General features: G+C 52.0%; 2 protein-coding genes across 2 annotated transcripts; one reads left to right on the top strand and one right to left on the bottom strand.

Annotated features, from left to right (window-relative positions):
• Window positions 1-264: 264 nt before the first annotated feature.
• Window positions 265-2484, top strand: CCDC85B (coiled-coil domain containing 85B). The gene has a single exon (XM_036929557.2). It carries the CDS (start codon window positions 943-945, stop codon window positions 1549-1551), a length of 609 nt encoding a protein of 202 aa, XP_036785452.1. The 5' UTR covers window positions 265-942; the 3' UTR covers window positions 1552-2484.
• Window positions 2403-8282, bottom strand: FOSL1 (FOS like 1, AP-1 transcription factor subunit). Its single transcript, XM_036929551.2, has 4 exons — window positions 7946-8282; window positions 5733-5930; window positions 3858-3965; window positions 2403-3473 (listed from the first exon to the last, which is right to left on the bottom strand). The coding sequence occupies exons 1-4, from the start codon at window positions 8033-8035 to the stop codon at window positions 3063-3065; spliced, it is 807 nt and encodes a 268-aa protein (XP_036785446.2). The 5' UTR covers window positions 8036-8282; the 3' UTR covers window positions 2403-3062.
• Between the last annotated feature and the right edge of the window lie 5529 nt (window positions 8283-13811).

The following is a 13811-nucleotide window of genomic DNA, read 5'->3' as shown; positions in this document are numbered from 1 at the left end:
CTCTCACTGCTCCTAAAGCAGCTAGGGCCTTTCAGTCCACAGTGTCTTTCACCATGCTCTTCCCTCGCCCTGAAATAGCTCTCTTTACTTGGAAAACCTTATGCATCTTTCAGAGCCTCTTGGAACTCCTCTTTTGGGATCCATTTTTGGGGAGTGTCCATCAACCCGTGCTCCCTCCCCTCCTAGCATTTGCTTGTTTAATACAGCCTGTATCCCCTGCCAGATTACGACCTCCTTGAGGACAGGATTAGGATCTTGGTCAAGTTTATTTCTGCATGGCCTTGCACACAATAAAGGTTTACTGAACAAATGAACCATGGTATGCCCCTTCCCCTGGGCAGGAAACGCTCCGTGAGAGAGAGGGTAGGCTGATGGTAAGACAAGACATTTGGACTCAGGATTCTGAGCTGGGAGCGATGCTCAGTGAGCCGAGACTTGAGTTCGAGATAAATTGGGAAGGATGAAAAGGAGATCTGTCATTCCGTCGAGGGATGGGCAGGAGAGTGAGCGGCCGACGCCTGAGTCTTGCTTCTCAGGAGCTGTGAGACCTAGGCTTGAGCTTGAAGAGGTTTGGAGCTGGGAGATACGAAGTGCCTACTTTGGGATTGCCTGGCGCGTAGGGCCGTGAAAGCTGGCACCCAGTGTCGGTGAGGGTCTGTGACTCGGCTTTCCCGAGTGGGCGGAGACAGAGCTCTCGCTGTGCTCATGCCCCGCCCCTTTCCGGATAGACCTTCCTGGATTGGCTGTCCTTTTAACGTCATGCGGGCCCGCCCCGGCGCGCGCCCGGCCCCGGGCAGCTACAGCAGCCTACGCTACTCAGCTATATCCTGCAGCGAGTGAGCTGAGCGGGAGCCCGAGCCCGATCCAGACCGTCGTCGAGGTCGACGTGGGGCTCCTGGGTCGCGGCGGCGGGCAGGCGATGCTCCAGAGGCCTGAGCAACCATGGAGGCCGAGACGGGTGGCCTGGAGGAGCTGACCGATGAGGAGATGGCGGCGCTGGGCAAGGAGGAGTTGGTGCGGCGCTTGCGGCGGGAAGAGGCGGCGCGCTTGGCGGCTCTGGTGCAGCGCGGTCGCCTTATGCAGGAGGTGAATCGACAGCTGCAGAGTCACCTAGGCGAGATCCGCGAGCTCAAGCAGCTCAACCGGCGCCTACAGGCTGAAAACCGTGAGCTGCGCGACCTCTGCTGCTTCCTGGACTCAGAGCGTCAGCGCGGGCGGCGCGCAGCTCGCCAGTGGCAGCTCTTCGGGACCCAAGCATCCCGAGCCGTGCGCGAAGACCTGGGCGGTTGTTGGCAGAAGCTGGCCGAGCTGGAGGGCCGCCAGGAGGAGCTGCTGCGGGAGAATCTGGCGCTAAAGGAGCTCTGCCTGGCGCTGGGCGAGGAGTGGGGCCCCCGAGGCGGTCCTGGAGGCGCGGGGGGCTCAGGCGCTGGGCCGACACCCGAGCTCACCTTACCCCCCTGCGGGCCCCGCGACCTGGGAGATGGAAGCTCCAGCACGGGCAGCGTGGGCAGCCCCGATCAGTTGCCCCTGGCTTGCTCGCCAGATGATTGAAGGTGCAGCTTCCTTCGCGCCGACGCCCGGCCGGATTGCTCCTCAAGCTCCAGATTGCGGTCGACCTCGGGACCTGGATGCCGCCCTGGCCGCTCATGAGTGGCCGCCGGCATGGATTTAGAAACCCCGGCACTGAGAAGGGGCCCTCACCCTCGCTGGCGGGGCAACGGGGGTACTGGAGGCTGGAGCGGAGGGACTTGCTGGGGGTTGGGTGGGGGATAATAAACTGCGATGGAAGCAGAGCCCGTGGCCTGGGCAGCGTCTGTTGGGTACTCGCCGGGGTTGCGACGAGGGTGGGGACGTTGAGAACAGGGTACCATTCCCAACTGGAGGAACTGAAGAACTAAGGTGACTGACACCCCTCCCCCACCATTGCCTTATTCCTGTGGCGGGATGTGGGACCGTAAGCCACTGTCTTCCCCAGTCAGGCCCGGGGATAGGCCGTGATCCGGCCCCTGAAGTGGCTCCAGCTCCCTTCCCGGCTCCTTCCTGTCCTAGACAATGGGGCAGGAAGCAGGTGTTGGGGGCGCAGAACCCACTGAGCCGCCTCCCCTGAGGCTGGACGGGGCATAACAGCGCCCTCCTGTGGCACACGGCGGAGCACTTGTGGGCCCCAGCAGGAAGAGGATGATCCCCTTGGCTCGCACCCAGCAGCTCTCTATTATTCCTTCTCTCAGTCCTGGAGATGAGGCAGAGCAGATGTAGCCGCATTTGTCAGATAAGACAATTGAGGTCCAGTAATACCATATAATTGTTTTCAAGGTCATGCAGTGCGTCCATGGAGCTGAGACGAGCCTAGGGCTTCCGACTCCAAATGTTCTCTCTAGCTTCTGGGTCCAGTGAGACCAAGCCAGAGCTTCAAGCCTTTTATTCCATTTTGTCAGGTTTGTATAAAAATATTCTCTTTAGGAAAATAAATAGCAGCTGTCTTCACTGTGGAGGCTTGGATTCCCTGGAGCTAAAGTCTTCTCAGAGCTGGGGGCTGCAGGTCAGCTCATCACAGAAGCCTCTGACACCTTCCTGAGCTGTGCCATTCAGGAGGGGCCAGCAGAATGCCCTGTTTTAATCATGTGATGCTGCTGGCAGTGGGGCTGGGTAAATTAGTGTTCTAGGCTAGCGGAGTTACCACCTTCTGTCAGGAAGTAGGGTTGGGTGGCTTACAGGAAGAGGGTGATGAGGACTATAGGAGTGGTCTAAAGGGGATTAGGGCTCCAGAGGCCCTCTAGAGAGTTACAAAGCCCTTTTGGCTGCCAGTTCTCTTGCACAAGCAGGAAAATATTTTGTCTCTGATTTAGTGCAAATTGTGCTAGAGAGATCAGCTCTAAAGAAACAGTGGGCAGCTCTGGTGACCCCAAACTGGCTCTAGAAAGAAGCAAAATATGCTCAGTTTCATGTGGAAAGGTGAAGAACCTGCTGGGGCTGGGCATGGGATATGGTCCAGGCCAGCTGGATCAATGGGTGGGGGGACGATGGGTAGGGTGGCACCTGCAGGGAGGGGACTTGGGGGTGCCTCATAAGGCGAGAAGGGTGGGGGAGCCGAGGGGGTCAGAGGATGGGTCCCCGCTGCTGCTGCTACTTCTGCGATGGGCTGAGGCACAGGGTTCAGGGGTGCTGGGATAGGTGAAGACGGGACTGGGGGTGAAAGGAGTCAGGGAGGGCGTGGTCATGAGCGTGGGGGTGTGCAATGCTTCGGGTTCAAGCACAGGCCCCGGGGAAAGGGAGATACAAGGCACAGGGCGGGAGGGGGCTGGTGGGCTGCTGGTGCCGCTGGTACTGCTTGTGTTGCTCTCCTTGGGCCCTTCCGGGATTTTGCAGATGGGACGGTGGGCTTCGAGCACCAGCTCCAGGCGTTCTTTTTGCTTCTGCAGCTCCTCAATCTCTCGCTGCAGTCCGGATTTCTCGTCCTCTAGTTTGTCCGTCTCCTGTAGAGGGTTAGGAGAGGTGTTAAGGAGAGAACCGAATAGCTCAGAGGCTCCGGCGGTGGTGGTAATTTGGGGCCCAGGGATGGGGAGTGGTGTCTCCAGCAAGTCTGGACTACAACTCCCATGAGCCCTTGGGAGAAAATGGGTACCACTCCGGTCAGGTACGAGGCTTCTTGGAGATCGTCCGCAGAAGCTCCAAACTGCTCTGCGGTGCCTGGAGTGGGACGAACTGCAACTAATTTTTTAAATCGCGTTTTCCTCCTTTTCTCCGAAGGATTGCCCTCCGACAGGGAGCTTGGGGGAGGGGACTTCCAATGCCGGCACCGCTGGGGCCCCGCCGGCTGGTGGCAGCCGGGCCCTGTACACCCTCCGGCCGGTGCTCACCGCCTGTAGGAAGTCGGTCAGTTCCTTCCTCCGGTTCCTGCATTTGGCCGCGGCCAGCTTGTTCCGCTCGCGCCTTACTCGCCGGCGCTCCTCCTCCTCCGGGCTGATCTGGAGGGTAGAGGGAGCGGTGAGGTGGACCCTGGGCCACTGGCTGCCCCGCACTAGCCTCGTGCGTGGCGCAGTGGTAGGACCCTGGCGTAGGACAAGGCAGCGCGGCGGCGCCCCCAGCATGCGTTTCAGGGACCATCGCACCCCGACCGTTCCCTGCACTCACGCTTTAGGAACGATAAATCAAGTATCTTCCCCGCACTTAGCTTTTGCCTTCTTTGATTCCTCTCTTGGAATGCCCCACCTCCACTCCAAAAAGCTTAACCCTGCTCTTCTCCCAGGACTTAATTGAGATGTCCCCGCCTCCAGGAAGCCTTCTCTCCTTCCGCAGGCAGAAGTGGCCTTTCCTCCTCTGAAACCCTGGAACCAGACCTCTCTTTTTCGAAGGACCCTCATTCTCTTCAATCTCTTGATAAATAAGTGTCCTCTTCCCCAGAGGCGGTAAGCACTAAGAGGGGCTAAGTTGTTATTTATTGGGAACCTTATTATTACTAGTTAAGAGCTTTACACAGATTCTTTTCCCAGCTTTCTGTGTAAGGAACTGAAGCCCAGGAGGATGAAAAACTCTTTTATGATCCCAAAGCAGAAATTAAAATCCACTCACTCTTACTCAACATTGAGAGGCCAGCTGCTAGAAATCACCTTCCCCAAAAGGATCCCACTCACCTCAGAGCCAATCTAGGAATACTAGGAACAAAGGGCCACCCTCAGGACAGGGTTGAAGGAAGTAAGTCCAGAAGCCTGCCTCTGGGTCTCTTATAAAGGTCCCCTTCTCCAGGTGGTCACAAAGGCCAACCATTCTGTTTCTGGGAATGCTGCCCCTGGCCCATGGAACATCTTTCCCAAGATCTGGCTCTGTTTCCCCATCCTCCACTCAGTTCGGCTGTCAGAGCAAGCTCTAATGTGCAAACCTCCTCCCAGTACAGCCTTACATACCAAAATGCCCCAGGACAGGCAAAGAGAGTCACTCCCTGAAAGACCCTTTATCTCTTATTTATTTATTTATTTTGGTAAGGACTTCATTAGCAGTGTGAGGGTGGAAACCCTGGTTGGGGTGGCAAGAGTTCCAGCCCACTCTGCTTGAAGCCTTCTGTTAGCTCCCAGAGAGACAGTGTGTCTTGATCTGACTTTAGAATAGACAGACCTGTCCCATTACTCACTACCTGTGTGACTGGGGCAAGTGACTTTACCTCTCTGGGCTTTAATTTCTTTGGCTGTAAAATGGGGGAAACCAGAGTACATTCTCCAGAGGTTTTTTGTAAGTGTTACATGAGATTGGGAAACTGAGACCTAGAGAATAGCTGAGGGGAACCCTCTCCTCTCTGTACTCTCCTCAACTACATAGACAGCATAAGCGCACCCTGTCCATACATGTCAGCAGGTAGAGACCCTCTACTGTCCACTACCTTTCCACATGTATACCTTACACATTCTCGCCTCCACCTCTGTTCTTGTTCCTGCCATCCCTTCTACCTGAAATGTCTTTTCCTTCGTCTCTGTCATGCAAATCCTACCCATCCTTCTAGGCTAACATGCCTCCATCTCCAGGAACCTCTCCCTGATTCAGAAGTGAACTCTGCTCTCTATCTCCCAAGGAGCGCCTATCAATTTTGCCTTGGCCAATAGCTACCAATGACCTGCCCCCCCATCCCCGCCCCCACCACCAAGCCTATATCAGCCTGTATCCTCCTTTTGGGCAAGAGCTTGTCCTCTGCACCTCAGCACCCTTCTGGGCATTTGATCTAGTGTAACGCCTCAGCTCCTTACCTGTTCACAGGGCTGGCGATGCACCCCTAGAGGTGGCCCCAGGGCCCGAATGACTCCTGGCCGGGGCTGTGCAGGGCTGTACTGGGGGTAGGCCATAGGCCTTGGGTAGCTGCTGGGTCCCAGGAAGTGAGGCTGCACCATCCACTGCAGCTCCTGGCTGCCACTCATAGCGTTGATGCTCGGCACAAGGTGGAACTTCTGAGGAATAAGAAGTGGAGGATGAGGTCTGTGTGGATCAAGGGGCTTCTGGTGGATAGAAGCTACTCTGCCATCCACTCCAATGGTCCTGAGAGACAGCTTGGCAGTCATAGAGACTGGATGACAAATCCAGACAAATCTTGATCTGTATGACTTAGGGCAGGTCACATAACGTCTCTGTGCCTCCATTTCCCCATCAGAGCTAATACTTATAAAGTGTGAATTCCAGGCACTGTCCCAATCACTTCACAAATACTGACTCATATAATTTGCACAACAGTATCTTCATTTTTCAGACAGGAAATAGTTATCCATACACACAGCCAATAAGTGGGAAGTAAGTTTGGGTCCAGGTGGCCAGGCTTTACCCACTCCTGTACCCTGCCTGCATCCCATCTGCACAAAGAATCATTACAGCGTCTAACTCCAAGGGCAGCTGTAAGAATCAGCTGAGAGAATGTGTGTGACAGAGCCTGGAAAACAGCAGGCAGGTGCCCAATGCACAGGGGCTGTGGTGGGCAAGAGCCACTGCTCTGGGTTTAGGCTGTTCTAATTCTACTCTCAGCTCAGCCACTTACTGGCTGTGACTCTGGGCGAGTTATTTAACCTCAAGGTGCTTCAGTTTCCTCATTTTTAATACTGTCATAGGTGAGGATTATGGCATCTCATTGATGCTAAGACGTATCTTTTAGGAGCTCTGACATCAGTTTAATTGACAGCTTTTCAAACAATTTAGTGGCACAAAATAATGGTGTTTTTTGTTTTTTTTTTAATCAATGGGGTCTTAGAGTCTGTGAAATACGGTAAATGAGGTGGATCCTGCGTAGGACCAAGCCTGGCTGCACTTTTTGCCCTCCAGGTATTAGCTGACAAGATTTTCTTTCAGCCTGAAATCTGAGGAATGGGTTGAGAAGGGGCTCAGTGTTTGGGGAGAACTGGGTTCAAGCCCTGGAGGCTGGGTCCTGGGTGTGGGAGCACAAGTCGTCTGGGAAGGGCCCCACAAGCCCAGACAAGTCCGTACAGCGGTGTCCCCGGCCCAGCGCTGCGGGCCCAGTGGCCCAGTAGCCCCAGTTCCGGGCCTGAGGCACCGACCGGCGGCATCTCCCGCTCCCAAGGTTGTCCGGGCCCGGGCCGCTCCAGGCCAGGAAGGGAGGGGCGCCCCGGGTGAGTCAGCCACCGTGACTCGGCCGCCGTGACTCGGCGGAACGGACGGCGCTCCTTCCCTCCCCTAGTGACACGTGCTCGTGGCCCCTCCACAGGAAATGGGCACCTGCAGCCTCGCGGGTCCCCCCATCCGGCAGCGGGGGCCTTTTGGTGCCAAGAGTCGGGGGCACGGGAGTTGCTGGTGCGTGACCCCACGCACATCCCGGCATCTCGTGGTCTCTGTTGGGCCCATTCTGTAAAGGGGTCAAGAGCCAGTCTCGTGGAGACCACCAAGCTCCATTGTGCCAAGAAGGGGATGGGGACTTGGTGACGGGGTACAGAGGGCCAGACAAACGGAGACACACACAAACGATCACAGACAGTGCCCAGGATTCCCGGTCTGTCTGGGCTAGCCTCCCTTCTGTGTGGGGACATCGCGGCCGCATCCCAGATTCTAGATCCTGGAAATTTAGTCCGAGATGGACCAGACCCTCCGACTCGGTCGGGGCTAGGACTAATCTCGGGCTAAGGGGCCCCCTTCCGACGCAGATGGAGCAAAGAAATTAGTGGTGGACAGGAGGAAAGAAAAAAAGGCAACAGCGACGAAGGGACAGATAGACAGCAGACAGCGAGGGGAAAGGGGCGAGCGAGAGAGCGGACAGTCGCAGACCTACGTTCCGCCCGCCGGGCGCGCTCCCCTCGGCTGTGGGCGGAAAGTGCCCCTAAGACCGCGGAGAACGCGCAGGATCCGCACGGTCCCCAGACCCGGTGCCTTCTCCCGCTCCCGGCCCCAGTCGCGGAGCGTGCGTGAGCGGACCGCAGCTTCCCAGGCGCTGTCCACCCGGGGATCCCAGGCGTCGGGTCCTTCTCACCTGCTGGCCCGTGGCTGGGGGCTGCGCCGGGCCGCCGTACGCACCGCCCGCTCCGGAGCTCGGTCCGGGTTCCCCGAAGTCTCGGAACATGCCCTGGGCTGGCTGGCTGGTGGGGTCCGCGTCGGCGGCTGGATTCTGACTCACTCCTCACGGAGCCTTTTCTTTTTATGAATGAAAAGTTGTCGGGCTGAACCACTTTTGGAGGGGGGCGGACGTTTCTCTGGGGCGCGGGTCACCCCGGGCTCCACCTCCCCAGACGCGCCGCCTTCTGTCAGTCCTCCCAGAGCTGTTCGACGCCTCCTGCAGTCCGGTAGCCGCCTTTTCGTGGGGGAAAGGGACGGACTGAGCGTCCCCCAGCGACAGCCGCGGGCCCGCCCCCTCTGACGTAGATGCCCATACATGGTTCAATTTCCTCGCCGCGCCCAGGTGGCGCCGAGGATTCCCCCGCGCACCTGCAGGCCGCCCGGAGAGCCGCCCCGCCCCGCCCCGCCTGCGAGCTCCGAGGGCCAGCGCACCGCCCACTCCGGGACCCGCGCCCCAGAGCCCTCTCAGCGCCTGGTTTGGCCTCAGTTTTTGCATCCTTAAAATGGGACAAAATAATCACATAACTACCTCGCCGCGCGTGGGAGGAAAGAATGAAAAATGTGAAAGAGGTTCCGAAACTGTAAAGTGGATTATAAATGTGATTGATTATTACTATTTATTGGGTGCTTACTCATGCCAGGACCAAACTACTGCCATCCAAGGCTTCACAGTTGTGGCCCGAGGCCCTTCCTCTGGCATTGTTTTAAAGTTCATGTACACTAAAAAGTGAATTAATGACAAGCCGGGGTTACAAAAAAATGGTGGTATATTTTAAATGCTTACAATGAGTAAGTTAATGCTCTGAACTACTCAGTTTCAATGCAAATAATTGTGCTATTCACAGGATAATTTCAGAAGCTACAGCAAGTTTTAAGTCAGAGCCCCTATAATCAGTGAGAGCCTGCAGTGGGACACAGCTGTCCTGTGGTCTAAGGACCGCCATCTTCTTTAGTGTCATTGCTCTTTCAGGACTGTGGTCACCGACCTTGTTTGGAGATTATATCAAAGGTCTGTGTGAATGTGAGGGCAGTGCCAAGTGTCAACTAACAAAGGCCAACACCCAGGAGGTAGGTAACATCACTACCCCCATTTTAGAGATGGGAAAACTGAGGCTGAGAAATGTTAAATGAAGTGCCTAAGATCACTAAGTAGTGGCTGAAGCAGGTTGTGGGATCAGGGCTGCGGAAGCTCCATGGCTAGACCCAGGCAAGATTTCTCAAAGCCTCACAGACATTTTTCACACATGCAGAATGTCAGCACTGAGAAGACCACCCCAAAACTCCTCTGCTTCCTCCTCTTCTACCCATGAGGAAACTAAGGCCCAGAGAGAGTAAGGAACTGCCAGGGCCACACAATAGCAGGGTTCCCCTGGTTTCCACGGGTACCTTCATTTAATCAGCTCCAGTTTCGTCCTCAGGGAAGGAAGATTTCAGGGAGGCAGGGTCTTGGGCTTCTTGGGAACAGAGGCCAGGGGTCTGTGGGTACACTCAGGACTTAAAAGCAGAAGGCCAGGTTGGCCCAGGGCTTCCAGTCCCAGAGCTACCACTGTCTGTCTCTGTGACCCTGGGCAGGTCACCTTCCTTCTGAGTCCCAGTCCCAATGGGTATTGAGCCTCTTGATGATCTCACAGTTTTGCTGTAGGATCAAATGAGATCATAAATGTGAAAGTGCTTTGCAAGCTGCAAGGTTTTGTGCACTCAGAAGGTGGTTACCAGCCTGTGTCTCTCCCTTACCCTTGTTCTGTTTAATGCTTGTCTTTCTCTAAAAGGAAAAGAAACCAACAGCAGTTTGGCAGAATGAGAAATATTGGTGTGTGTGTGTGTGTGTGTGTGTGTGTGATTACATGACTCTGAAAGTCCCTTGCTGCTCTAACCGTCGGTGGAGCCACAAGGAGGTCCTTTCAGAGGCAGCAACATTCCAAGCTCCTCAGTCACTGACTCCCGCCTCGTGGCTGCAGAAACGTTCCTGGCCCCTGACCTCACCAGCTCCCATCCAGGGAGGCCAGGCAAGAATCCCAAGGGACCACAGTGATTGCAGGAGGCTGGGAGACCCAGGCGCTGTCCCTTGGCATTTGAACCTGGCCCAGTCACTTTCCTTTTTGGAGCCCCAGAGAACCCATATTCCTTGGGCTGCAGTGAGGCTTGAGGGGTCAATGGATGAGTATGCTTTGCACTAGTAGGTTCTGCCAGTACCATCATGGCGTTGGAGGTGATGTTTGTTTTTCAGTTCCCATTCACTTTTGAAATTAAGGTTTATTTTTTTAATTGAGGTGAAATTCATATAACATGCAATTAACCATTTTAAAGTGTACACTTCAATGGATTTTGTGCATTCACAATGTGCAACCACCACTTCACTCCAGTTTCAAAACTTTTATTGTCATCCCAGAAAATCACCCCACACCCGTTCAGTAATCACTTGCAATTTCCCCTCCTTCTCTCTCTGAGTAACCACTAGTTTTCTTTCTGTCTATATGCATTTGCCTCTTCTGGACACTCCATATAAATGGAATCATAAACTCTGTGACCTGTCATGTCTGATTTCTTTCACTTAGCATAATATTTTCCAAGCTCATCCATGTTGTAGCATGTGTCAGGACTTTGTTTCTTTTATGGCTGAATAATATTCCATTGTATGGACATACCACAATTTGTTTACTCAAAAGTTGATGGACATTGGATTGTTTTTACTTTTCGGCAATTGTGAATAATGCTGTTATGGACATTTGTGTACAAGTTTTTATGTGGACATATTTTTCTATTTATCTTGGGTATGTACCTAAGAGTAGAATTGCTGGGTCATATGGTAACCCTCTGCTTAAACTTGTGAGGAATTGCCAGATTATTTACAAAGTGTTTACCCTTTTACCTTCCTACCAACAACGCATGAGGGTTCTAGTTTCTCCACTTCCTTGCTAGCACCTACTATTTTCCATTTTTTAAATGAAAGACATCCTAGAGGTTGTGAAATGGTATCTCACTGTGTTTCGATTTGCATTTCTTTAATACCCAGTCATGTTCCTTAATGATCAATGAACATCTTTTCATGTGCTTATTGGCCACTCTATATATTTTTGGACAAATGTCTGTTCAAGTCCTCTGTCCATTTTTAAATGTTTTTCTTTAAATGTTGTTGTTTGAATTATATAAGTTCTTTGTATATTCTGGCTACCAAACTGTTATCAGATATATGATTTGCAGATATTTTCACCCATTCTGTAGGTTGTCTTTTCTAATTTTTTTAAATGTCCTTTGCTGCATAAAAGTTTTTAAAAATTTTATGAAATCCAGTTCATCTTTTTTTTTGATGCTTCTAGTGTCAAATCTAAGAATCCATTGCCAAATTCAAGGCTATGAATATTTACCTCAAGAAAACATGTTTTCTTCTAACAGTTTAATAGCTTTATAGTTTTGGTTCTTATATTTAGGTTGTTAATGACATTGAGGTTTATCATACATGCAGCAAAGAGCACTCATCCAACGTGTTTTGCTCAATGTCTCCTTACACGAATGTAAGGCCCTGTAGCTACCACCCTGATCAGCAGCTCAGAAGCCCCTCGTGCTCCCTCCCAGTCATCAACCCCCACCCACAGGTAGTGAGTCACTCTTCTGACCTCTATTATCATATATTAGTTTTGCTTGTTCTTAAACTTCATATAAATGGAACCATACAGCATGTACTCTCTTGGGTCTGGTTTCTTTTATTCAATGTCTGAAGGGTTTGTCTACACCACTGTGTGAAGTAGTAAGTAGCTTGTTCTTTTCTACTGCAAGAATATCCCGCAATCGCTCTGTCGCTTCTCCTGCTGATGATATTGGAGGCTCCTCCAGTTTGGGGATATTATGAATAAGACTGCTGTGAGCACTCTTGATACATCCTTCAGGGGCCGTTGGCACTCATTTCTCTCGGATATGTATCCAGAATTTTGAGTCATAGGGTACATGTATGTTTGGCATTGAGTCTCTCCAACAGTTTCCCAGAGTGGTTGTACTGTCTTACATGCCACCAAAAAGGGTAAGAGTTCCAGCTGCTCCACATCTGGGCGTGACATTTTAGTTCACCTCAACCAACATTTCTTTCCCTTGGTCCCATCTTCTCCCTCCACAGCCTCCAGCTTGGCTCCCTCTTCTCCATTTCCCACCCAGCAGCCTGAGGGATTTAAAAAATCCCAGCAGCATGTACAGAGGAATCTTAAAATTCTGACCATGTGCCCCTCAGACTCGGACACTTCTAAGCTATGGCACCTTTTGAATTGCTACTCAGAAAGACCTGAGGCCTGGGAAGTGGTGGGGTGAGGATGCTTGACACACCCTGTCTTTTTTTAGACGGACTGGGGGCTTGGAGGGCCACAAGGGTGACACTGATGGTTCACGCTCCTGAGTTCTTAGGAACCAGGCACCACTCAAATTTATTACTCTTTACAACAGTCCTGTAGAGACAGAGAATAATATTATACCCATTTTACAGGTTAGGAAATGGAGGCACAGAGAAAGTAAACAACTTGCTAAAAGTCACACAGTGAGGAAATGGGGGAACCAACATTTGAACCTAAGCACTCAGTCTCCAGAACCTGGGCTCCCCAGTGCCCTGTTAGTCTTTCCTGCTAAGTGGCCCCACCCTTATCAGCACCCATTCAGTCTCCACCCCAGGCTCACTGTGAACTGGGCCTCTCACCTCCACACAGGCTGTTACCTCCCAGGAAGCCCTTCCTCATCCCCTCACCTGGCCAAGTCTCTCTTGGCCTGCGGGTCTCAGCTTCCCCACTTCCTCCAGAGACCTTCTGCGAGTCCCTGATCTGGGTTAAGCCCCCCGTACAACACCGGTCCATAGCACTACTCAGGGCATGCCATTTTTTTTAACCTGCTCAGAATAATTTTTAAAGATTTTGTGTTTGGGCAAGATGGTGTGTATGTGTTGTGTAAATGAAATTCTTTAAAAACATGATTGTTATTTTTTACTTGGCCTTACATTTTACAATTCTCATTGTGTTTCTTTTTCCACTAGTAATACATTTGTGGGCTTCAAGAACCAGAAGCTACATAAGGGTGCAGTGAAAAGCCTCCTTCTCTACTGTAACCAGTCTCTTGAGGATCTTTTTGCCCAGAAGGTAGCTGGTTTTCTTATATCTTGGAAATACTTCCACTGGCTATATGTATTTGCCCCATTAAAAAAAAAAATCTGCTTCATTGAGGTATATTTTACGTTCAACAAAATTCAGCTTTTTAAATGTCCTGGTCATGTTTTTGGCTGTTGTACACATCTGTTGTAAGCACATTCCAATCAAGATGCAGAACATTTCCATCTGCATAGAAAGTTCTCTCCTGCCGCTTTGCAGTCAATCCTTTAGCTCAGAGATCACTTATTTCAGTTCTACTGCCATAGATCAGCTCTGTCTCCTAGAATTTCACATCGGTGGAGTCATACTGCGTGTACCCATTTGGTTCTGGCTTCTGTCTCTCACCATTATGTCTGTGAGATTCATCCAGGCTGTGTGTGGCTGTAGTTCACTCCTTTTGGTTGCTGAGCCCCATTCCATTACATGATGGCTAGTTAGTTTTGTTACCCATTCTTCTAAATTAACTGAATTAAAAGTTGCATAGAGGGTATTATGCTCAGTGAAATAAGCCAGGTGGAGAAAGACAAATTCCAAATGATTTCATTCATTTGTGGAGTATAACAACAAAGTAAAACTAAAGGAGCAAAATAGCAGCAGACTCACAGACTCCAAGAAGGGACTAGTGGTTACCAAAGGGAAGGGGTTGGGGAGGGAGAAGGGGGTTAA

The sequence above is a fragment of the Manis pentadactyla genome, chromosome 9 (genome assembly GCF_030020395.1).
Source record: "Manis pentadactyla isolate mManPen7 chromosome 9, mManPen7.hap1, whole genome shotgun sequence".
In the NCBI taxonomy this organism is placed as follows: domain Eukaryota; kingdom Metazoa; phylum Chordata; class Mammalia; order Pholidota; family Manidae; genus Manis; species Manis pentadactyla.
Note: the sequence above shows the minus strand (reverse complement) of the source record. Positions and strands in the feature narration are given on the sequence as shown.

Excerpts from the sequence above, each read along its gene's own strand:
- CCDC85B (XM_036929557.2), top strand. The coding sequence starts at position 943 with ATGGAGGCCGAGACGGGTGGCCTGGAGGAGCTGACCGATGAGGAGATG.
- FOSL1 (XM_036929551.2), bottom strand. The coding sequence starts at position 8,035 with ATGTTCCGAGACTTCGGGGAACCCGGACCGAGCTCCGGAGCGGGCGGT. Across the intron at positions 5,931-7,945 it reads CCCCAGCCACGGGCCAGCAG|AAGTTCCACCTTGTGCCGAG; the intron begins GTGAGAAGGACC and ends CTTATTCCTCAG. Across the intron at positions 3,474-3,857 it reads TGACCGACTTCCTACAGGCG|GAGACGGACAAACTAGAGGA; the intron begins GTGAGCACCGGC and ends AACCCTCTACAG.